Here is a 24,106-nt window from a genome sequence, read left to right on the forward strand (position 1 = left end):
AGCCATGTGGGTCTGCAGACCACCGTGAATGGTAGACATGGATGCAGGCCTCATGGAGCTGTCAACTGGGCAGAAGCACAGGTCAGCAGATGCATTTCTGCTCATCTGAGGGGTCGGAGCAGACAGAAGGTGGAGGTGGGCAGCCCCACTGAGGGGCCCCTGTGGCCATCCCAGCAGAGCCTCTGATGTGTAGAGTTGTGAAAGAGTTGGAGGTATCAAGAGGCACAATCACCCAGGCCTGGGACCTACTCAAGGTGGGTGTCCCCAAGTCCTGTGCATCTCAGGCCTGAGGGCTTCACTCTGCCTCTGTGGTTCTGGTGACAGCATCTCTGAGGATGCACAATGGGGACTTAGGACTATTTGCAACGTCTCATCTTGCTGGCTGCAGTGACTGCTTCAGGGTCAGGACTTGAGGTCAAGGTTAGAGTCCACAGGGCCTTCCCACAAAGGGCTAAAAGAGGTGAGAGCTGGGTGGTGTAGAGAGAAGGCCAAGGCCGTGGGAAAGGCTCCGCAGGGATGTTAGGGGAGAAATGGATGCCACACGGCACAGTGGTGCAGGGGAATGAGCACCAGCTCACCCTGGATGCAGCCTCAGGGCTGGACTGGAGCAGACAAGAAGGTAGAGGTGGGGAGCCCCATTGAGGTGCCCCTGTGGCCATCCCAAGGGAGCTGGGGGAGCCCCGATGTATAGAGTTGTGAGAGAGTTGGAGGTATCAAGAGGCACAATCACCCAGGCCTGGGACCTATTCAAGGTGGGCATGTCTCCCAGGTTACAGCTCATACGGAAGATGGCAGTAGGGGAATAGAGAAAGCTGTCAGCTCAGGTCTCTGGCATAGAGGGTGGCATAGCAAACGCAGGAGGTCCCAAGCCCTTAGCACCTGTCAAACGTTACTAAATGTTGTTGGCTGGGCTGACAGTTGTTTTAAAGTTGAAGGTTCAGACCCTGTGTCATCTTCTGTCTGGTCAACATCGCCTCCCACCCTGGCTTCCCAGGTCTGTGAAAGTCAGCCCGTACCCAAGCCCTGTGCGTCTCGGGCCTGAGGGCTTCACACTGCCTCTGTGGTTCTGGTGACAGCATCTCTGAGGATGCACATTGGGGACTCAGAATTATTTGCAACGTCTCACCTTGCTGGCTATAGTGACTGCTTCAGGGACGGGCACAGGACACTGGCTGCCCCTCCATCTGGCCCTGGCTCCCTGCCAGGCTAATCCTGGGCACAGGTGAAAGTCAGGCCAGGCATGGTGGCTCAGCCCTGTAATCCCAGCACTTTGGGAGGCTGAGGCGGGTGGATCACCTGAGGTCAGGAGTTGGAGACCAGCGTGGCCAACATGGCAAAACCCCATCTCTACTAAAAACACAAAACTTAGCTAGGCGTGGTGGAGCACGCCTGTAAGCCCAGCTACCTGGGAGGCTGAGGCAGGAGAATCACTTGAACCTGGGAGGTGGAGGTTGCAGTGAGTCAGGATCATGACACTGCACTTCAGCCTGGGCGACAGAGTGAGACTCTGTCTCAAAAAAAAGAAAAGAGAAAATCAGGGTCACTGGGAGAGCTCCCAACTTCACCCCTCACCCCCACTCTGCCAGCAGGGCCCAGCCACCCCCACTTTTTGGGTCAGGATGATGGGGCACAGGAGGGCAAGCAGGAGCCACAGTCCTGGCACTGACTCAAAACTGCTCTGCTGGCCCCTCACCAGCAGCGTCCCGGGATGGCCAATGCCCCCTCCGCCCATTTCATCCACCTGAAACCCTGAATGCAGCTGCACCTCAGTTCCCATGCCACGTTCAGGAAAACAGAGGTCACTGGGCCAAAGACGGGCTTCCCAGAGCCCCACCGGGTCCTGCCAGGGTCCAGTCCCCGCCTGTGTGGCCAGGTGGATGCCACTGTCCTTCATGCGTGCAATTGACGAGATGTGGACAGGGCTGCAACATTCATCTCCACCAACTGAACTTGAAAGCACGAGTCTTTCTTCCCTGCCGAGCTGACCCCACCCAAGAAACATTCTTGAAAGAGGGTGGCCAGGACGTTCCCTGGTGGGTGAGGCAAGAGCAGCGCTTGGGACCGGCTGCCACTTTGTAGAAATACATCGAGAGTTGTTCTGAATCTGGGCAGGCCAACCAGCCCCTTGGCAGCTGGGAGAGACCCAGAAGGAACAGGGACGCCCCCACCCCACGCACTCCTAGAGCAGGGACTCTGGTGTCTCAGGAATGTTCTCAGATCGTGGCCCAGCAGTGCCAGTGGGCGCCACCAGAGGGCGCCCCCAGATGCGGAGCTGGCGGAGCCTCACACCTGAGGGAGCAGAAGTGTGCAGGTGCACTGGCTCCCACCCTCCTGGACCAGCACCTCTAGGAGGACGGGAGAACACACACACACACACACACACACACACACACACACACACACACACACACACACACACACACACACGAAAATGAGGAGGAGAAGGAGGGGGGAGGAAGGAAGAACACAGGCCAAGAGACAGGTGGGCAGGAGAGACCGTGGGGGAGGATGGGGGCAGGGACAAGAGTGGGGTATGTTCCTCTCTCTGCCTCAGAGGGACAGCCCTGCCACAGGTTCTGGCTCACCCGGGAGGCGCTTGTGCAGTGATGGGCAGCGAGGGACCCTGCAGTGTCTCCACTGAGAGCCCTCACCTCCCAGCAGACACTGACCGTCCACAGTTCGGCCCCCTCACACCCCTTGCAGCCCCCTTCCTGTTACACCATCACTGCAACACCAGCTCCCAGGCTGGGCCGGGCGAGCTCCTCGGGGTGCTCACCATTGTGCAAACTGGCTCAGGGCGGCTTCGAACCAGGGTTGGCACCTCCATGCAGGAAGCAGATGCTGCCCGCAGCTCTGAGCCCAGGCCAGGAGGCACTGGGTTGCTTGGTGCCAGTAGGAGTCCCAGTGGGGGCCTTGGGGAGGCTGGGAGGCCTCCCTGAACTCCTTCAAGGCTGCATTTGAGGGAGTGACCTGAGGCTGGTTCTGACCACACTGCCACACCCACTGCAGTCCTGGCCAAGGTTTCTGGGTCTTTGGGTCAGCGTTTGGGCAAATAGGTCTGGCCCGAGAGGGGTGCTGAGCATGAGCAGGGGGACACGGGGCCTGGCCAGTCACCTCCCTGCCCAGGACAGCTACCCTCCTCCTACCTGGCCACCTCTGCTTCCCCTGCTTCTTAGCCCAAGCAGGCCTCTGCCACCGGGACAATAACACCTGATACCCTCTGATCCCTGCCCTACGGGAGCCAGCAGGGTCTTTCTAGACTGTCCATGATGAGGATGAAGTTGAAGGCGACCCTAAGAGCGGCCGACGCTTCTGCAGAACTGAAGACTCTCTATGAGCAGCTGTGGATCTCAGTGCAGGCCGGGTGCTGAATGCCACTTAATCCACCCAGCACACATGGGAGGGGGCGAAAGTCATCAGCCCCACGTTACACAGGAGAAAACAGAGGCACAGAACCGACAAGGGACTTGCCCAAAGTCACCTGGTGGGTAGGCAGAGCCAGGGAGCCCTGGCGGTCAGCACCGGCTGCTCAGCATGGGCTGATGGGCAGCTGCCCCACCCCCGAGACAGGAGGAAGCAGGGAGGGCTTTCTCCTCCACAGCAGGGAGAGCACGCTGTCACCTATGCTTCTGATGGCAACTAGAAAGAGCTCTGGGGCACCCAGGGCCCCAGACACTGGGAGCCAGCAGCCTCCCTGAAAGTGCCCTGTTAGTGCCACATGGCCAGCGCCCCTTGCCCTTGGGAAGAGCTGGCTTTTCAGGAATAGTAGGGCAGGCGCACAAGGCATAGGGCTGTGCTCTGAGCTTTAAGGATGAACAAGAAGCAGAGAGGCTCAGCCACCTCCTGGAGCCTCGAAAAGGCCCTGGGCTGGGTTGCACAGCCCTGTGATCCACCATCCAGCATCACCAGGGCTGGCCGAATGAGCGTTTCCCTATCTCAGTAAAGGCCACTTCCACACTGGGCCCTCAGTCCACAGCCAGGAAGTAGACAGCTCTAGCCGGGCCCCCGTCCCTTGGCTGTATCTCGTTTGCAGGACATTCAGACCAAGTGTGCTCAGGGCACCACCCTTTGCACCCCGGCTGTGTCACCTGAATGTCCCTGTGCCCGGCATGGGCCTGGGTAACTGCTCCATAAACAAACAATGTTCAATGAACTGGCTCCCTTCTGTACCCCCTCACTGTGCAAAGACGCTTCTGCCCCCAAGTGCATGTGGCCCTATGCAGGGACAGAACACAACAACGGCACCTGCATGGCCCACCCTCATCCCAGGGGACCTCAAAAAGAGGCCTGGAGAAGCATGCCTGCCTCCAACTCTCCATCCCACCTGGTCGCCTTGAAGGCAAATGCTCACTACTGTCGTCCCATAGGAGGGGATGCCAGTGCCACTGGCAGGTCCTAATTAGGACACAGGTCTTGAGGGAAGGACCTCTCAGCTCATTAGTGCCCACCCAGAGGGCTCCTCCCGCAGCACAGCTACTGCTACCATTGAGGGTGCTGAATCCCAGACAGATGGATATGGACAGGGACGCTGTGAGGGGATGGGGAAAGGGAAAAAGATGGGAACAAGGCCAAGGAAGACGGGACTGACGGGTCAGGGTCACCAGGTAAGAACAGTGCCCCTCGACTCGGGACAGGCAGCGGCCCACAGTTAGGGGGACCGGCTGTCCTGATTTTAGCACTGGAAGTCCCGCATCACAGGCAAACATGAATGGTTGGTCACTCTACCAACGGTTCTGGGTGATAAAGGGGACAGTCTTGGCCAAGCTCTGGGCCTTGGACTGGACACGGACCTGAACTCTAAGAACCAATGTGAAATGAGCCCTGGCTGGACAAGGTGCCGTGTGAGGCGGTCACCCTGAACGACTTTAGCTGATCTCAAGAAAAACCTGAAGGTGGTCTTCCTGGGACCTTTTTATTTTTGAGACGGAGTCTTGCTCTGTCACTCAGGCCAGAGTGCAGAGGTGCCATCTCAGCTCACTGCAACCCCCGCCTCCCGGGTTCAAGTGATTCTCCTGCCTCAGCCTCCCGAGTAGCTGGGATTACAGGCATGTGTCACCACATCCAGCTCATTTTTGTATTTTTAGTAGAGATGGAGTTTCACCGTGTTGGCCAGGCTGGTTTTGAACTCCTGACCTGAAGTGATCCACCCACCTTGGTTTCCCAAAGTGCTGGGGATTACAGGCATGAGCCACTGCACCGAGCCCCTTGTTTTATAATTGACAAAGAAGAGGCAGATTGGGTTTTACCTGCCCAAGGTTACACAGCTATACAACGGTACAGTCCCGAAGCGTGTATGCAGGAGGCCAGGCAATGAGCATTTGAGGCAGGCTGACCACCATGATGACCACACACACACACACATACACAATGATTCTCTCTCCTTAACATGCATATGCATGTCTACATACCTGCATGCATGAAGGCAAATGCACACAAACACAAAAACATGTGCACATACATACACAGGCATGCACACACAAAAATGCACACACACATGTGTACTCCATCCTCTGCTCCCCACACATGAATAGGGAAACAGGGATGGTCAGACCACAGCTGCAATACACCTAGCTGCTTCTCTCTCTCCTGAGTCACATCTCGTCTATAACCGGCTCAAGTCCCTGACCATGTTGCCTTTGCTCTCTTATTAGATTTTGTACTGGGCGAAGGGGACACATACTTTTTTAAAACTGTAGTCAGAAGTCTCGCTAAGTGTGCGAAGTACAATTGGCTGCCTCGGGGGAGCCCTTTAATTTAGCTTCCCACTGTTCTCAGCACCTGGGACTCCTCCCTCGGGGTCCTTCCAAGCAGGAATCTAGACCAGAGGCAGCTGGACCTCCTCGTTTGGCTCTGGTGGGAAGCATCCATGGGCTAAAGGCCAAAGCGTTGAGAGGATGGGGTTCTGCCAGCTCTAAGAGGGTCAGGGCTCGACCCTGCCTAGGGGCCAGGAGAAGTGTGTTCTCACCGGCACGTTCTCCCCAACGGCCTCCTTGGCTGTGACTCCAAAGCTTGGGCTGCTGGTCCTAGTCAGGGTGATCAACCCCTCCTGGGACAACGTGAGGCACTGACCCCTCCTCAAACTCACATGGAGCCTGCCACGTGGAGCCCCTGGGGGCAGGGGTGGTGCCGGTCCTCCTCCCTGACATCCCTGACCTTAGCTGGCAACAGAGCGTGACCCAGGCCTGAAAGACTCCCCACAGCCAGGCTCTGGACCCCGAGAGGCTTTGAGGCCAGGGAGGAAACAGGAAGCAGGTAGGATGGGGGTGAGAGTCAGGGGCCCCAGCACTGAATGCCGGCATCACCGAAAACATGGTAACAGCCGGGGAAGCACAGGTCCGAGGCTCCAACCCGAGGGAGCGCCAAGTCAACAGACGCCAGAGCCAGGGGCCTGTGCCGAGTCCTGCCCTTGCTACATGCCGGCTGTGTGACCTTGGGCTCCTCATAGAGGCATCCTGCAGCAACGAAGCCAGCACGGTGAACTCCTGGAGCAGCAGTGCCCATGAGAACCTGGAGGCGTCTGCGGCAACGGCCACTGCCCCTGCAGGCGCAACTTTCATGGCTGGAACCAACACCGACCCTAGCACCTGAGGCCCCAACAATGAGGGGACCCCTGGGAAGTCTCTTCCTCGCCTGAAAATTCCAGGAGGCGGTTTGCGAAAGGCAGAGACCTGCTTGGGAGTTGGAACTCTGAGTGCAAATCCAGTTCCCCTGGCTGCTTGGGAGGCAGGAGAGTGGCAAGAGACCCAGACCTGGAGTTGGATGCCGAATGGGGTGCTGGGCAGGAGACCACAGGCAGGTCCCAAAGTCTGCCCTATGCTGCCCATGTCCTTGTCTAGGAAATGGAACAAGGCACAGGCTCCTGTCACCTGGGGCTGCCTCAGAGACTGACGGACCTGCCCTCTGTGCTCCTGCCATGCTCGGCCCAGGCCTGCAAGAGCTCCCCTGTGAGTAGCACTACCTGAGACCATCCCTGCAGCTGCTGAGACAGCCAGACACCAGAGCCCTGAGCCAGCCTCTCCGGCCCTCAGTGTTCTCCTCTGGGCCGGGTTTCTCCCTGCCACCCACGTGTGCACCCTCACTTTGGATACGGTGTGTTTGCAGGTTTGCAAACGTGGCCCTCGGGAGGGCACGCACCCTGGACCAGGCTCGCAGCCCTGCCTCTCTCCCTCTTGACATTTCACTTAGGACCAAAAAGTCAGTGCACAAGGAAAGGAAACGGGACCCAAGACGCCAGCCGCATCACCAGCCCACCCCAGGACGCTCAGCTCAGTCTCCATACCCGCCCCGAGCTATCATCATGGGCCTCCATGAGGCTCGGGGAGTCCTCATGAGGGACGGGGACACCCCAGTCCCCGTGCGGGAGACCGTGTCAGCAGGGACACTGGGCAAAACTCAGGCATGAAAGTGTCCTCAACACCCGCATTGGAATAAAATGGGCTTCCTTCTTTCCTTCTCAACCTCTGGGCCAGCCCCAAGTTGGAGGAACTGGGACCCCCAGTACATGGTGGTCTTCCTCCCCTTGGCATGTGCCACTCCTTACCCAACATGCCAGAGAGGCTGCGGCCTCTTGCCGTCCTCGCCTGTGCCGCCCAGCCTGTTGAGCGATGGGGACCGGCTGCGGGGCCCGGGCACGTAGCTCCCGATGGTCTTCGCGGCCCCCTCAGGCTTGCTGGGCATCTGCTGCAGCAGCTGGGGTGAGAGGCTGCGGTGCGAGGTGGCCGTGGAGCAGACGGCCCACTCGGGAGCGCTGGCATTGAGGTTGTTGTCACTGTTGGAGCGCAGCAGGACCCGGGGGGCGGCCAGCGTGTTGGGGGGCCGCCGCCGGCGGTTGGAGTACGCCGGGGCCTCTCGGAAGGGCACTGAGGAGAAGAACAGGGAGAAAGGCCGGTGAGTGCATCCGTGTCGAGGTCAGCTGGGTGGGGACCCTAGGGAGGTGCAGGCCTGCGTGCGTCCAAGCCCCCATGCGAGCCCAGCAGGGGGGAGCTGTGAGTTCTGGGCCGAGACCCCAGCTGGACTCCACCAGGCCCAGAACTCACCCCTGACATGGAAGCAGAGAGGCAGGCTGGGGACAGAGAATGTCTCCATGGCAAGGAGCTCAAGCCAGTGCTTCACATGGAAGGGACACGGGCTCTGAGCTTCCATCTGGCCCGTGAGACGTCCGGCTGGCTTGGGCATGTGTAAGGATGGGCCGCGCCATCACACAAAGCAGGAGTGCACCCAGCTGCCTGCCACAGGGCTCCCCTCCCCATAACCTAAGCTGGGCCTCTGTGATGGGCTGAACTGTGTCCCCCCAGTTCATGTGTTGATGTCCTAATCCCCCGTTTTCAAAATGCGCCAATATTTGCAGGTAAGGTCTTTAGAGAGATAATCTGGGTGGAGGGGCATTAGTGGGGGCCCTGATCTCATAGGACTGAGGTCCTTATGAGAAGAGGCGATGAGGACACACACACAGAGGGATCTCCCCATGAGGACACAGGGAGAAGGTAGCATCTGCAAGCCACCAAAAGAGGCCTCAGGAGGAACCAGCCCTGCGATGACCTGATCTCAGACTTCTAGTCCTCGGGACTGGGAGGTATAAATATCTGTTTTTTGTTTGTTTGTTTGTTTTCTGTTGCTGCTGTTGTTGTTTATGAGACAGAGTCTCGCCCTGTCACCTAGGCTGGAGTGCAGTGGCACAACCTTGGCTCACTGCAGCCTCTGCCTCCCAGACTCAAGCAATTCTCCTGCATCAGCCTCCTGAGTAGCTGGGATTACAGGTGCCCTGCCACCATGCCTGCTAATTTTTCTATTTTTGGTAAAGATGGGGTTTCACCATGTTGGCCAGGCTGGTCTTGAACTCCTGATCTTGTGATTTGCCTGCCTTGGTTTCCCAAAGTACTGAGATTACAGGCATAAGCCACCGCATCCGGCCAATATCTGGGGTTTAAGCCACCTGTCTGTCTGTGGTGCTCTACCATGCAGCCTGAGCCAACCATGTAGTCTCCGAGTCTACTGGCTGGATGATTCAATCTCAGTCTTTACTAAGAAGGCGCCTTCCTCCCTCCCACCAAGTGGGGACTGTGTGAGGAGGCAGGGGCTGAGCACCACTTATCTGACATCCTACAAAGCTTTAGACGGGGCCAGGCCCTCACTCTCCTGACTCAATGAGCCCAGGGACTCAGAATGAGAGCAACAGCCCCCGGGAGCTTTGAGGCGTGGCAGCCACACCACAGCTGCCTTGGGTCACCCAGAGTTCCTGAAACAGCAAGTGTCCTTTCCAAGACAGGACCTCCTGAAAGGCAGCCCTCCAAGCTCCACAGGAAACAGCAGAAACCACCACCACCGGCTGGCCAAAGGCATGGGCTTCTTCCCGGCCCGTGATAATCACGCCTGCAGCAGCTTTTCACCGGCTACAGGATTCAGACCTTAGGCTTAAGCCACGTTTGGCTCCAAAGTTTGCACTGACAGGACCAGGGCTACCATCTGACAGACTGCAAGGCAAGAGACAACACGCGTCCTCCCTGGGAGTGGGTCTGGGGGGACCTTCCTGCCTCAGAGAAGAATCTCACAAGTAGTTTGGGACACAGGTGGCAATGACGAAGGTCTTGGGGACATGGATGGTGCTGGCAGAACTCACGGGGGATAGAGGTGGCGCTGCAGAGTTCACAGGGATGAAGATGGCACTGGCAGAGCTCATGAAGGAAGTTGCATTGGTAGAGCTCATGAGGGTCAGAGGTGGTGCTGGCAGAGCTCATGAGGGTCAGAGGTGGTGCTGGCAGAGCTCATGAGGGTTAGAGGTAGCACTGGCAGAGTTCATGGGGGTAAGAGGTGGCACTGGCAGAGCTCATGACAGTCAGAAGTGGCACTGGCAGAGCTCATGGGGTAAAGAGGTGGCACTGGCAGAGCTCATGAGGGTCAGAGGTAGCGCTGGCAGAGCTCATGGGGGTAAGAGGTAGTGTTGGCACAGTTCATGGGGGACAGAGGTGGTGCTGACAGAGCTCATGAGGGTCAAAGGTGGAGTTGGCAGAGTTCATGGGGATAAGAGGTGGTGCTGGCAGAGCCCATGAGGGTCAGAGGTGGAATTGGCAGAGCTCATGAGGGACAGAGGTAGCACTGGCAGAGCTCATGGGGGTAAGAGGTGGCGCTGGCAGAGCTAATGAGGGACAAAGGTAGCACTGGCAGAGCTCATGGGGGTAAGAGGTGGTGCTGGCAGAGCTCATGAGGGACAGAGGTAGCACTGGCAGAGCTCATGGTCAGAGATGGCGCTGGTAGAGCTCATGAGAAACAAGTGGTGCTGGCAGAGCTCACAGGGACAAAGATGGCATTAGCAGAGCTCATGAGGGAAAGAAGTCACGTTCCCAGAGCTCACTAAGGATAGAAGTGGTCCTGGCAGAGCTCCTGGGGGAAAGAGGTAGCACTGGCAGAGTTCATGGGGGACAAGGTTCGCACTGGCAGAGCTCACTAAAGATAGAGGTGGCACTGACAGAGCTCCTGAGGACAGAGGCAGAGCTCATGGGGGATGGAGGGTGCTGGCACTGCTCACGGGAGACAACTGAGACCCAGCGCACCTTCCCCACCTCCCCAGGACACAGGGCAGCCCTGGAGACAGAGCTAGAGCCAAGCCTGGGGAGCCGCACAGAGCTGTGCAAAGCGTCCTGAGGTTGGACACTGGACTTGGCACAGTCGGACGTCAGTGCCTGCTGTTGGTAAGAACCTGGAGGTGGCACACTGGGGAGGTCGCGGTCTCACACCTGCTCTGATCTGGTTCCTCTGTGAAGCCTTTCTGTCATTGAAGACGCCCTGTGAAGCAGCCGGGGCTTCTCAGCGGGGACTTTGAGCCCACTCCTAATTTCTCAAAGCATATGGATCCACGAACGCCACCCAGGTGGCCGGGGAGAGACAAGGAACGGAAAAGGCTGATGGCACCCTCCGTGGACACCTCTCCTTCCAAAGACCCTCGAGGGGCTTGGCCTGGGATCCGCAGCCACCACCCATGAGTAAAACCTCATCCCTGGGACAGGTCACCGAGCCTGTGTTTTGTTGGTCATGAGGGAAAACCAAGTTGGGGCCCCTCCCTCTGGACCGGCAGAGACTAACAAAAAACCTTGTAGATCACTGAGTGTTCGCATGGAGGCTTACAAAGATACGACTGGCCCAGAGGGCTTCCGGGTGATCCGGGAACTGCCTGTCATTGGAGGGGGCTGGGCGGGTGGATTAGAAGACCTTGCAAAGGGCTGATGAGCCCACAGTCTCAGAGAGCGATTATCTTTCATTTACAGAGATTACGTGTTGGAAGACTGTATTGGTGTGAGAGCCAAAATCTCAGACAGACACAGCCAGCGGATAGCAGCCGCAGAACCCCCAGCTTCCTGGGGCACCCAGGAGAGGCCAGGACTCTCCCTACCCACGTGAAGGAGACATCACAAGGCCCCCAGTCACGGCAACGCTGCCTCCTACAGCCGACTGCCTCGCGCCCAGCCTCCCCGCCCTGACAATACAGCCAATTCTCTTTTTCTGACCCTTGTAACTGGGGGAGGTGTGCACAGCCTTCATAGCAAGTGGTGGCATTTGGGGGAGTCCTGGCAGTTGCTAAGATAAACTCATTAGGAAAGAGAAGTCTATGGAAGAACAGATACAGAATTAACCTAACACCAAAACCCCCAACTGAAATTTTCAGGCTGTTCATGGATTATAAAAATTTAAGTCCCGGAAGGTGAATTTTGGTGAATAATGTCAGAAAATGGGCACAGGCAAAGGTGGTTATTTATATACATTCCCAAGACTCTGTCAGAAGAGTAGGGACTTAGAGAAGGGGAAGAATTCGCGCGGGGGGGCCACCCTTGGAGGATTAAGGAATAAAAGAGCTGGGACATTTTCAAATACATTTTACTCTGTGGAGCAGGCAAGTTACTCAAATAACATCTCACCGGCGACATCAGCGCGAACATTTTAATGAAAATCACCTCGCTTAATTACCAAGATTCATGTTAAATTAGTTTCCTGAGCACTGAAATTTCTTCGTTTATTTTGCTAGAAGCTGGGGCTGGAAAGGACCTTCCTCGTTTCTTTAAAGTCACATCTTCATATGATATCTGATTTCCTAAAATGAGAGCTCTCTGACAAAACTGGAACCATCCATGGAAATGATGATTTTTGTGAAAAGGGTTAAAAATAACTGTTTTCTGTCTGAAAATGATTAATATTCTACCCAACTGTTTCCTTCTTTCAGGCAATCTGCACACTCTAAGTAGGTGGATATTTTCTTAGCTGGCTTACATGCATTTATTTATACATTTTTTCCCCACAATAAAAATTACACAAGGTATGACAAAGAGCATGTGCACTTTTAAAGTTGGCCACGCTCCCTTCCCATCCACTCCATGTAACTGCAACCCAGGGATGGGAGAGCCGGGAGCGGCTCGGAAGGTAGCCACCCATTCAGTGCAGCCAGCCATGTGCCCCAACCTGCCTTGGCCAGTGCCTAGCAGCTCTCTAGGCACTGAGGACTACAGTCAAAACTTCCTTTATTTTCCCTAGGACTTAGTTCCTAACACGCTCCGTGGCACGGTCCCCACGGATGGCCATTCCAGAATGCAATCTCACCAGGGCTGAAGGCTTGAAAGCAGCACACAATAAGGCAAGACCTTCCACAGCGTTATATCCGGACCAACTCAAAACAAACCATATCCCAAACCAAAGTCATTATCCCCTGACATGGCAGGGATTAACAACTGGCAATTTCAGGAGGAACTGGAGTCCTCCCTCTCCCCCACCCCGAGAATCAGCAAGCAGCTGCTAATTCACATGCACCCAGCTCCCAACAGCTTTTTCCTTACCTTCCTTCTTGGTGAAGGCATTTAACAAAGACTTCATTTTCCCTCTGACTTTGGCAGCGGTCCGCTCATTATATAACCTTCCTGGATGGGAGGAAGGACAGGCGTGCAGCCCGGCCCCTCGGTGCTAGAGCAGCTGGGACCCGGGGAGAGGTGGCGGGTGTCTGGGCACGGTGCACTTCCGAGCATAGCTGGGCATGCCAGACCCAGCGTGCTGGTGACAAAGCCCACCCCATATTCTGTCTGTCAGCTGGGAACCAACTGCACGTAGACGGGCTGCTCTCAAACCCAGCTACCTCTCGCGGCGCGCGTCATGTGAGCCGGGCTACTCTGCTTTTGTGCTCAGGGCATTGAGGAAGAGGCACCGCGGAGGGTTAACGCAGATCAGGCGTCCTCGAGCTGGCAGCTGGGAGACGCCGGGAGGCATGAGTGAGCTCAAGGCCCAGTTATCCAAGGAAACTCGGGCTGGTGCTGGGCGCTCCATGCGCCTGTGCCTAAATATAATGCACTGTGCTTTTCTATTTTTTTAAAAAAAATTTTTAAAGAAAAAGCCAAGTTTGTTTGTCAGCTAGCAGATGTGGTAAGACAGACAAGGGGGAGGGAAGCATCCAAGTACCAGATACGCTTCACACCAGACCCACGTTCCCCGGGCAGACATGGCCAGCATTCTGGAATTTCTGAACACGACCTATATTTCTGTTCAAAAGAATCAGACACAAGTGCCCATGACTTCTCTGGCTCCCCCTCCATCGAGGTAATTACCCTGGAAAAAACAGGACTCCACCCCCTCCTATTTTTTTTTTTTTTTTTTTTAAAGAGAGAGATAAAAAGACAATTAAACTGAGACCCTGCCAAGGATGGCCCCGATTCCAGGCAGCTGATAAAAGCGAGCTCCTCAGGGTCACTTTAGGCATTTCCAACCCAGCAGAAGAAGAGAAAAGAGGAAAGCGACCCCTTGGAAGCCCTACATGGAGAAAGTCAGATTTATAAAGCGAACACAGAGAAGTGCATGTAGGCTGGTGCCCTGTGGCAGGTGGACAGTGAGTTATTTCTACACCAGGAGAAGGAGCTTCCTGAAGCTACGTGGAGCATCCAGGGGCAAGGTTCTGTTGCCTGATGCCTCTGCTGGGCTGTAATTTAGTGTGCTGTTTTTTTTTTTTTTCTGGTTGCTAAGAGAACGGCTTCAGAAATTTAAAACATACACACACACAGACACACACTGACACACACAGACACATACACACACACACACACACCCACCCAAAATCGGAGAAAGATGAGACAAGGAAAAAGCAACCGGAGCACTGAAGTTTAATTCCATATGGTTGACACACTTCGTGTCAATAAAAATGGCGCTGTGAGAATAAGAAGGCTGCCCCCCACCCCCCCAGGAGCCTTTCCCTGAAGGCATACTGGGGACGGGACAGTGGCATTCCTCAGTGAAGGCCTCTGAGCGGACACTGTCACAGAATCACTGAGGGTACGCCCTGTATCAGCTGAGCACCCGAACAGCATCTCTTGGCCGGGCGTGGTGGCTCACGTCTGTAATCCCAGCGCTTCGGAAGGTGGAGGCGAGTGAATTGCTTGAGCCCAGGAATTTGAGACCAGACTGGGCAACACAGTGAGACCCCGTTTCCATGAAAAATAATTTAAAAACATTAGCCGGGTGTGGTCGTGCGCCTCTGGTCCCAGCTACTCAGGAGGCCGAGGCAGGAGGATTGCTTGAGCCTTGGAGTTCAAGGCTGCAATGAGCTATGATTGTCCACTGCACACCAGCCTGGGGACAGAGCAAGACTCTGTCTCCAAAAACAAACAAAAAAACCCCACAGAAACCCAGAAATAGCAATAAACCTCATCTCTTATTTAACTCACACAACTCATGAGCCATGTCAAAACTCTGCCAGGGGTGACATTCTCACCCTACCATGCGTCGCCAAATCATAAAACCGAGTGAGTCGAAGCCATTTCTAAGACTTGCATTAAGAAATGGTTCTGAGGTCAGTCACCAGTGTGTCCCACAGGGTTCATGTACTTGGACACTCTGAGCAAGGCTGAACGGCTTCCAGAAGAACCTTCCTCAGATGCACAAAGCCCCCCCTACTTTGGGAGGCCGGACGATGTGTCCTCTGGGTGGACCAGCCAGGGGGGCCAGAAGCTTTCCAGATGGTGAGTGTCTAGTTCATTGCTATGTGCTGGCCTGGCTGCCTGCCCTGGCTGGCGAGCGCTGGGAGGCTGGGACGGGGATGCCACCGTGTCCGTATTGGTGTATAGAGGGAGCTCCTCCAAGGCTGGGGGACCCAGCTGGTCGTGTGCTCAGCCACGTGAGCCCAGAGAACTCACCAAAGCTCAGGGAACTCTCGGGGAGACTCAGTGATGCTCAACACCCCCTCCATCTGCCACTGATCGATTCCCTCCCAAAAGCACAGAGCCTCATCCCAAGCCAAGTTTCTGAGCCAATCATTGCTCTGGCATTGCTGCCTTTGCGGCCTGCAGCAGTGAGGGGAGAGCCTGCATGTTTCTGGGCTGGTGAGGCCAGGATGGCCCTTGGCCTGGGGCCAGTGGTGTCCTGTCATCGTTGGCTGCCTTGCTGGCCACGGATGACCTTGGGTGGAGGGTGTGGGGAAGAAGCCACTTCCCTGGGGCCATGTGACAATCTTGGCATCTGTTCTGGACAGATGCAGGGGAAAAGATGGAGCCTTTTTCCCCTCGCAGGGGCCTCCAATGTCAAATATGTCAAAGGACCAAGAAAAGGCCCTGCCCCGTCTAAACTGGAGCAGAACCAGAACCTCTGGATGGGAGCCATGCAGCAGCACCCACAGCTGGCCCAGACAGGACCCTCAGCAACCGCCATCATGTGTATGTGCAGCAGCTGTTCCTGGAGGGGCATTTGCTCACAAGCAGGAGGCCAGGCAGGGGTTCCATGAACCCTGAGCTGCCCAGGGAGAAGGGAAGGAGCCTTCCCAAGACAAGGCCCCGTCACTAGGAACACGGCTGGCTTCCATCCCTGGTGTCCCTCTGCCCCATCCACCCCCACCCCTGCACCCCATGTCCCATCCGGTTTGGGGGCATGTGCAGAAGACAGCCAGCCAGATCTGAAGACCCAGGCCTGCTTCTCAGGCTGTGCAGGGGTGAGGGGTGGGGCACGATGAGGCTTTGGACACTGGACGATTTGAGGAACCCAGGGAACACCCCCAGGCTAAAGGATCCCTTTTCCAGACACCTTCAATTCTTTCAATAAGCAGACAACTTTTCCCGCCCACACGCGGAGGAGGCTGAGTAAACCATTCACAAAGATCAGGAGCAGCAGTGGCTCCATCAGTCTCATGCACAGACCTACTGAGTGCCTGGCCCTGGGCCAGGCTCTGCCACACGGGGTCTTCTGGTCAACCCCACAGAAATCCTGCAGAGGGTGTTGGGTCATTCTTGACACCACCCTCCTGGCCATGTGGTAGGCTCTCCATGGATACTTCCAGCGACAGGTGGCTCACTACGTTTGCGCAGGGGTTCTCACTGTCAGACGCGGGCAGCAGCCTATATGAGCCTCCTTCCCCCACACCCACCACTTGCCCCCTTCCCCAGTGGGTGCAGACCACTTGCCCCCTTCCCCAGTGGGTGCAGACCACTTCCTCAATTGCCGGGAAGTCTGACGCTGAAGGCACAGTCTCTGCCTTGACAAACACAAACCCTTGTGCAGCCTCCAGGGCGGTTTTCATCTGGTGTCCCCGCCCTGCCTTTCTGGGGGAATATCTCTCTTCCAGCCCTGGGATGTGTCCATGGGAACATCAGCATTCCTTCTGCCCCTCGTTTTATGAGCGCATCTGTGGCCTGAAGCCTGCCCTGCCTGCCTGGCTGGGCGGGAAGTTCTGTGTGGACAAACGCTTGGTGTGAGTGTTTGGGGTCTGGGCCCTCACAGACATCCACACTTGGGGTTATCACAGGAGACAAGCTCACCCCTGAGACCCAGGTAGATGCACTCTCCTGCTATCTGCACACAGGCCCGGCCCTTCACCCTCCAAGCCACAGAGACCCAGAAACCTGCCACAGACCTGGTGACCTTGGAGAGCTGGGGCAGCAGAGGCAGAGGCGGGAGCAGAGTCTCCCGCAGAACTCCGGGAACTCACCAGCACCGTTCCCATCTCTAAAACAAGGATTCCGAGGACGACCGAGCGCCAGTGGTTGAGATGAAAATTAAGACGAAGATAAAAGACGAAACTTAAAAACCCATTTTCCCCTGAGGCTTCCAGAAATCTTTTTCTCTGAGAAAAGCCTCAGGCTTTGGGAATGTCCCCGTGGAACTGCCATCCTGGGTCCCTGAGACCAGCAGGAAGGCTGGCAGATGAGACGGACGAGGTTCAAAGAGGCTGAGCACTAAGCTGCCCAGGGGACGGGAAGGGTCAGACATCCCTGCTGCACCCACATAGGTTTCCATGCGTTGGAGCCCAAATGCCCACAGCATGGTTGAGCCTTCCCTTCCTTCCACCTTTAGACCCTCTGTTCCTATAGGGGTGCTGTGTGGAGGGCCTACAACGACTGCAGGCTTGTGCTGGCCACATTCCTACTGAATGCAGATGAGGTTTTATTTCCAACGGATTTCATTCTGGAAAAGGGAGAGATTGGAGGGGAAGAACTTCCAGGTGTGAGCTGGGCTGGGGGCAGGCGGGTAGCAGAGAGGGTGGCAATGTGAGTGGTTGGTGATGAAGCTATCTGCCTGCCTGCCCGCACGCCTACCCATCCCAAAACGCAGGCGAGCACCTTTTGAGTCTGTTTGTTGTCCATGAACAGATTGAAAACCAGGAGAAAAGAGGAGAGGGAGGCTCTGAAGTTAGAGTTTCCAGAAAGGAAAAGGGTCACCCCCAAATGAACCCCAAACTCTCAGCCACCCAACCTGGCCCTGTAGACACCAACTCAGCTCCATTCAGCCCAGCTCCAGTGCCTGGCCCTTGGTGCTTTGTGAGCCAGGGACATTCAAAGCCCCGTGCCCCCTTCCCTCCCTCCCTGCAGCCCCTGCCCACAAGCACCCCACAGACTCACCCCATACACTGCACCACCCCCTCAAACCCTGAGACTCACTAAGCCCTTTATTTGCCATGTCTTTTGACAACTGCTTGACAACGGGCTGAAAATAATTTCACTTCTTGCATAAAAAAAAGCTCTTCGCACATCAGAACATTTCAAGGTGCTCTGAAGTCCTGGTGGGGAGGCTGTACCAGGTGTTATAAACATGCCTGGTGAGACTCAGAGGTGCTCACGGCTCTCAGAAATGCCGCCCGTTCAGCGGCGATCAGACACCTGCCTCCACTTGACATGGCTTCAGCGCCCCTGTGGTTTGGAAAGAACTGGACGTGGGAGTCAAGATGCGGGTTTGGGTGCTGACTCTGTCTCACGCCCCCTGCAGCCATGGGCTGGCTGGACACCCCCTGACCCTGTCTCCCCATCTGTAAAGTGGGAATAGCACAACTTACTCCGCAGGGTAGAGCTACCCGAGCTCATGTTTGAAGCACAAAGGAGGAGGGCTTGGTGCACACAACACTGTGCGGACACCTTTGGGGCAAGTCTTAGCTCTGTGACCCCAGAAAAGTCCTGTGACCTCTCTTTGCCTCTGTCTCCTAGTCCGTTTAATGGGGATATTAATGGTGCCGCTTCACAGGAGAGTCATAAGGATAAAGTAAGTTAATATTTGTTAACAGTGGTACCTAGAGGCAGTGTCAGTGATCACTGAATGAATACATTTAATTTTTTAAATATCTGTAAGCAGATAGCAAGGCAATCCTCCCGCTTTGCCCTATCTCTATAATAAACAAGTCCTGGTCTGTTGCTCACAATGCATTCACATTATCTTTCTGGGTGCTGCCTCCTCCAGGAAGTCTCCTGACTGATCCAGGCAGCAGACAGACCCTTTTCCTCAGGGCTCCTGTGGCAGCAGTCAGCTCTCAGGGCATGTTGTGGAGCCAGGAGCCTCGCAGCTCCTCGAAGGCAGGTTCCGTGCCCAGCCCTCCTCCTTGCCCTGCACACTGGCAGTGATCCCTAGTGCTCTGGAGATGAATGAACGAATGAATGAATGAATACAAGCATGAGTCAATTAACAGAGGGGGTGAGTCCCAGCTTCTTTTCTGAGTGTTCCACAGCACTTTACCAGCTTCACCAGGCTGGTCTCTAGTTGTGCTGCTCACCTGAGGCCAGAAGCCACCTTCCTTCTCCAACTCCCACCCTACCCCCACCCCCACTTCTGCCCAGGGCCTTGCATGCACCCAGTGGAGGCCCAGGGAGGCCTGTGTTAAGCCACAGCCACGCTACCAGCTGCCCCAGACCCTGAGAAGGCCTGTACTGCCCCGCCTTGCCCCACGAGCAGATGCAGCCAGGACAGCATCCTCAGCATCCTCACTGCATCTGCAGAGCAGCTCAGCCAGTGTCCTCAGCATCCTCACAGCATCTGCAGAGCAGCCGGGCCGGCGTCCTCAGCATCCTCACTACATTTGGAGTTCCCCGCACCCCATGTCCTGCCTGGAAACAGTGAGGGCTCATCTCTCAGCTTCCCTGGCTGCTGGGGTTTCGAGTTCGAGCCAATCAGACACATGGACCAGGAAGGCACTGATGCAGGAGGAGTAACTCACCGAAGCCAGTGGGTGTGGCACGCGGTTCCAGCACAATATCAAGCTCCTGCCAGAACCTCTGACTGTGCACGGTACCAGGTGCTCCACAGAGCCCACCTGTGGCTGGACGCCCTGACTGGCTGCCCCGCCTGGCTGCCCCGGCTTGCCGCAGTTTCCAGGTCTAGCTCTCCAGCCCTGTTGGAGCACAGTGACTGCCTCACATCTGTCAGAGTCTTCCCTCTCCTGCATCAACAAGCCAGGGTGGACTCTACTGCTGGTGATCCAGACCCTGACCGGCAGAGCCCATGAGGCTGGGTGTCAGGCAAGAGAGCTAGGCACGCCACATGTCTCAGGGAGGCCTGTGGTGCAGGGACCCTGAGAGCGTCTCTGCAACATCTGCAGCTGGACTTTCTGGGTTCAAATCCCACAAAGCAACTATCCACAAGTCACAAAATGTCCCTGGACTCTGGATCCCCAAAAACAAAGCAAGCACAGTGATAGAGGCCACTTCAAGGAGCTGCTTGGGGGGTTACGTGCTTACTGGGGGCAGTACTTATGCACGGTGAGTGCTCAACAGAGATTAGCTGCTGCCACCATGACCACGACTGAAGTCTGTTTATTATTGCTGACTGTTTATTATTGGGATTACTACAACAGCTTGGTGACGAGGGAGGTCCTGACAGGTATTCTCAGTCTCTCCGGGCAGCTCAGGTGGCTGCAGGTAGTGGAAGGCCATCGGGCTGCTAGAGACAGGGTCCTGACCCAGGCCAGGACAGGGTCATCTCCCCAAGACACTGCTCCTGTGTAACTCAGACCCAGGCCCTCCTGCCAGGAAGGAGCTCCAAGTTGAGGAAGGCACAAGGGCCAGCTTTGAGCAGTACCTTCAACTTACACCTGCGGCAAAACCCTGAGCGTGATCACAACCAAACCAGAAGAGAAGAAAATAAAATGCTGGGATGTAGGAAGCAATGCTAAGAAAATTCGCAGGGCTTTGGGGCAGAGGATGCCCTGATACCCCAGAGATTTATTAAGGCCCCACCCCATATTTCAAGGGTAGATGCAGGGGAGCACCTGAGCCTATTTCCACCTGAACACAAAATACACACGAGGTGGCTCTAACTCTGTTCAGACTGGAGGCCCATGGGGAGCTGAAAAAAGAAAAGAAACTCTAGAGGGTCTCAGTGGCCCACCAGCCCCAAGCTCCACTTTATCTTGCAGAAACAAAGACGGAATGCTGAGAAAGTGTGTACGCAAGAGCCTCAGCCAGCGGGGGCCAAGCCAGGAGCAGGGGTGGCAGGTACAGGGCAGGTAAAAGCTAGAGTGGAATTCTTTCTGCCCATCCCCCACCAGATCCAAAATAGCAGCTCTTGTTTCTTTCTCTCGTAGCTTTAGATAACTGCAATTTAAATATTAGTAGGCAACATTTCTCCATCTCACAATAATTGTTAAATGAATCATGCTTTTATAAATAACACAAGATATAAAAAGGCATCTCGGCAATAATGCGGGGTTATCTTTGCACAAAGAGGTAGGAGTCTGTGGCGTTTGTAATGTTCCCGTCGCTGGAGTCATTGAGGGAAGCTTTGCTCCTGCAGGATTGATGGAGGCCAGTGGAAAATCGGGGTGAAGGCACTGAGGAGCGGGCATCGGAACCTCCCACAGGGTCTCTCTCCCTGGTTGGATGGAGAGCTGCAGGGGACTGGGATTGTAACTCCAGGAGATACCACTCACCAGTTTTCTGACCCTAAAATGGGCTTTAGGGCCAAGAACACGGCTATTTCGGGGGGCAGTGGGGAGGAGCTCTGGAGGGTGAAAGTGGGTCTGACTACAAAGAGAAGTGAGGGGTTCCCTAAGGTATATTCTAGAAGAATCACAGCCTCCAGACACTGCCTCCTCTGCCCTCCCTCCACGCAGCTCCAGCCTTGGCCACAGGCTCCCTGCAGAGCCGCAGCCCCAGTGCACAGGACGCTACTGTGTGCGGGACACACTGCCCTGACGGGGGAGCAGGGGTGGAGCCAAGGGGTGTGCAGTGGCTTACGCGCAGCATGAGCCACCCCTGTGAGGCCCTTCTGAGAGCTGAGTGACTGTGGATACCTGGGCCTCCCACAGGACAAAATGAGGCTTATATGCTGAGACGTCCTCCGCCAGTTCTCGAGGACACAGGCTGCTCAGTCAGGAATCACAACCAGGGGCCGAGGTGCAGGCCAAGTGGGCTGGGAGCTTATGGAGGACCCCGGGGGTCTGAGTGATCTTGCACCAGGAGAAGAGGTGTCCAGTCCCTGGGAGGAACCAGAGCTGAGCTGGGGGACCCTTGTTGGGGTGAGCCATCCTCTTTCCCCAGGACCTGATGGGGTCCTTTGTTCCAGCTTCTTATAAAAGAATGAAATCTGAGCTTGGTGGTGGAAGATGTGAGTCCTGGGTCAGTCTCTGACTCAAGGCAGGGTTCTGGAACTCAGTTTTCTCATCTGTAGAGTAGGGTGACCAGGCCTCACTCTGCTGAGGTTTCATGAGGTCTCAGAATCCCACAGGCTAGAGAAACCCAGGGAGGAGAAGCCTGGAGATCTAGGGACCGAGTGGACTCCCTCTCAGACCTCAGCGGAGGCTGGGGGAGTGGGCACCCTGAGCCCACCGCACCCTAAGCAGGGCAGCAGCTCTCCCTGTCTCAAGCCACACTGGGGTGGGCTGCCCACCACCTCCCCTCCCCTACAGGAGGGCCCACCAAGGTGCAGGAGGGACTCCCAAAATGTGGGTAGGAGTGTCACTCCGTTTCCAGTCACAGACACCCTTTCACAACATGGCCAGCTTGCCCATGGGGGGCCGAGGGAAGGCCCGGCTCTCAGTCCTTAAGGGAACGTGCCTGCTGCCTCCACTTCCTGAGCAGCTGCACACTCAGAAGCAGCATGCCCCTTGGCCCTGATTCTCAGGCCGGCGCCACACAACTGCCACTGGGCACAGAGGGAAAGCTTGGATAAGGCTGGGGGTGAGGATGGCGCCTGCTTCCACCCTTGCTGCTTGAGACCTCAGGCACGTGGCTGTGCCTGTCCGAGCCTGAGCCTGCAGGTCAGAGAAAGGGTAATAACTGCAGCTGCCTCGAAGGCCAGCAGTTGTGCAAGTCAACGTTTACAGAGTGCTAGGCATGGAGGGAAAGGATTTCCTGTGGGTGGCCCCGGGTGCCATCCAAGGCCCAGACGTCTATATCATTCCTGTTGCTCCCCCATGGGTAGACGCTGTCTGGAGGGCTCTGCCTGCCTCCATCGCAGCCTCTGCTCACTACTCACAGGCTCCTCACTGCTTGGGCATTTGGTGCCAGACTGCAGATGCCAGGACCACACAGAAAGAACCACTGCAGCTACCCAATGCCTGAGTGTCCCAGGACACATTGAAGGGCTAGCCCTGCTCAGCAGCTCCCCTCACAGAGTGACTTACTCAAAGCAGCACCTGAGACCATCAGAGGCCAACTACAGTCACCAAGTCCTGTGGCCTGAAGGTTTACATCCCCCCCCCACATTCATGTGTTAAAGCTCTAACCTCCCATGTCATGGTATTTGGAGATGGGGACATTGGGAAGTAATTAGGGTTGGATGAGGTCAAGGAGGTGGGATCTCCATGATGGGATCAGTGTCCTTGTAAGAAGAGACTTGAGAGTTGGTCGCTCTCTGTCTCTCCACTATGGGAGGGCTCGGCAAGAAGGCTGCCGTTGGCAAGCCAGGAAGGGAGCCCTCAGCAGACACCCAATTAAGATCCAATCAAGGCTGGCACCTTGATCTTGGACTTTCCTCAGAACTTCGAGAAAAACGTTTCTGTCGCTTAAGCCACCAGTCTATGGTATTTTTGTTAAAACAGCTGCAGCTGATGAAGACACCAGGCAGACTGAACATGCCACTGCCCCCTTACAGGCCTCTAGAGGACTTATGCCACTGCCTCTGCTGCTCCTGCTCCTCCACATGCCCCCTCACCCACACGGGCCCTGCCAGCTCCCTCCCAGTGCTCTGGACACACCTCTGCCCCTGCTGTGCCTGCCTTCCATCTGGCACTCATCTGCCTGCTCTTCCTGTGTCTGGCTGCTTCCAACTCCAGGCCTTGTGCACTCACACTCAAGGTCAACACATGAGGAGGCTTTCCTTGGCCATCCTGTCCAAGAGGGTTTCTCTCTTATTCTCCATGCTAGCCCCCTGTGACTTTTTCTTTCATTCTATTTATTGAATATTGAAGTCACGTTAGTTTTAAGTTTGCTTATATGGTCTTCCTCCCCCAAGTAAAATGTCTGTAAACTGCGGACAAGGGCAGAGTCTGTCTTAATCACCACTGCATCACCAGCACAGAGCCCAGACCCTCTTAAAGATGTGTGTTGAGGCCAGGCATGGTGGCTCATGCCTGTAATCCCTGCACTTTGGGAGGCTGAGGCAGGCAGATCACTTGAGGTCAAGCGTTCAAGACCAGCCTGGCCAACATAGTGAAACCTGTTTCTACTAAAAACACAAAAAATGAGTCAGGCATGGTGGCACACCTGTAATCCCAGCTACTTGGGAGGCTGAGACAGGAGAATCACTTGGACCCAGGAGGCAGAGGTTCCAGTGAGCTGAGATGGTGCCACTGCACTCCAGACTGGGTGACAGAGCAAAACTCTGTCTCAAAAAAAAAAAAAAAAAAAAAAAAAAAAAAAAAAAAACATATGAAATTACTCCTCTCAAAAAAAGTATAAAT

The 24,106-nt window shown here is 55.7% G+C and overlaps 1 protein-coding gene across 2 annotated transcripts in view; it reads right to left on the reverse strand.

The window, feature by feature from the left end:
- Positions 1 to 24,106, reverse strand: part of SHANK2 (SH3 and multiple ankyrin repeat domains 2) — a 667,466-nt gene that overhangs the window by 359,721 nt on the left and 283,639 nt on the right. For both annotated transcript variants that reach the window (XM_017887194.1, XM_017887185.1), the window contains exon 11: positions 7,541 to 7,859. In XM_017887194.1, the coding sequence (XP_017742683.1) occupies positions 7,541 to 7,859 (319 nt within the window). The remainder of the gene's footprint in view (positions 1 to 7,540; positions 7,860 to 24,106) is intronic.

Source organism: Rhinopithecus bieti, unplaced genomic scaffold (assembly GCF_001698545.2).
Source record: "Rhinopithecus bieti isolate Rb0 unplaced genomic scaffold, ASM169854v2 scaffold_1014, whole genome shotgun sequence".
NCBI classification, from domain to species: Eukaryota; Metazoa; Chordata; class Mammalia; order Primates; family Cercopithecidae; genus Rhinopithecus; species Rhinopithecus bieti.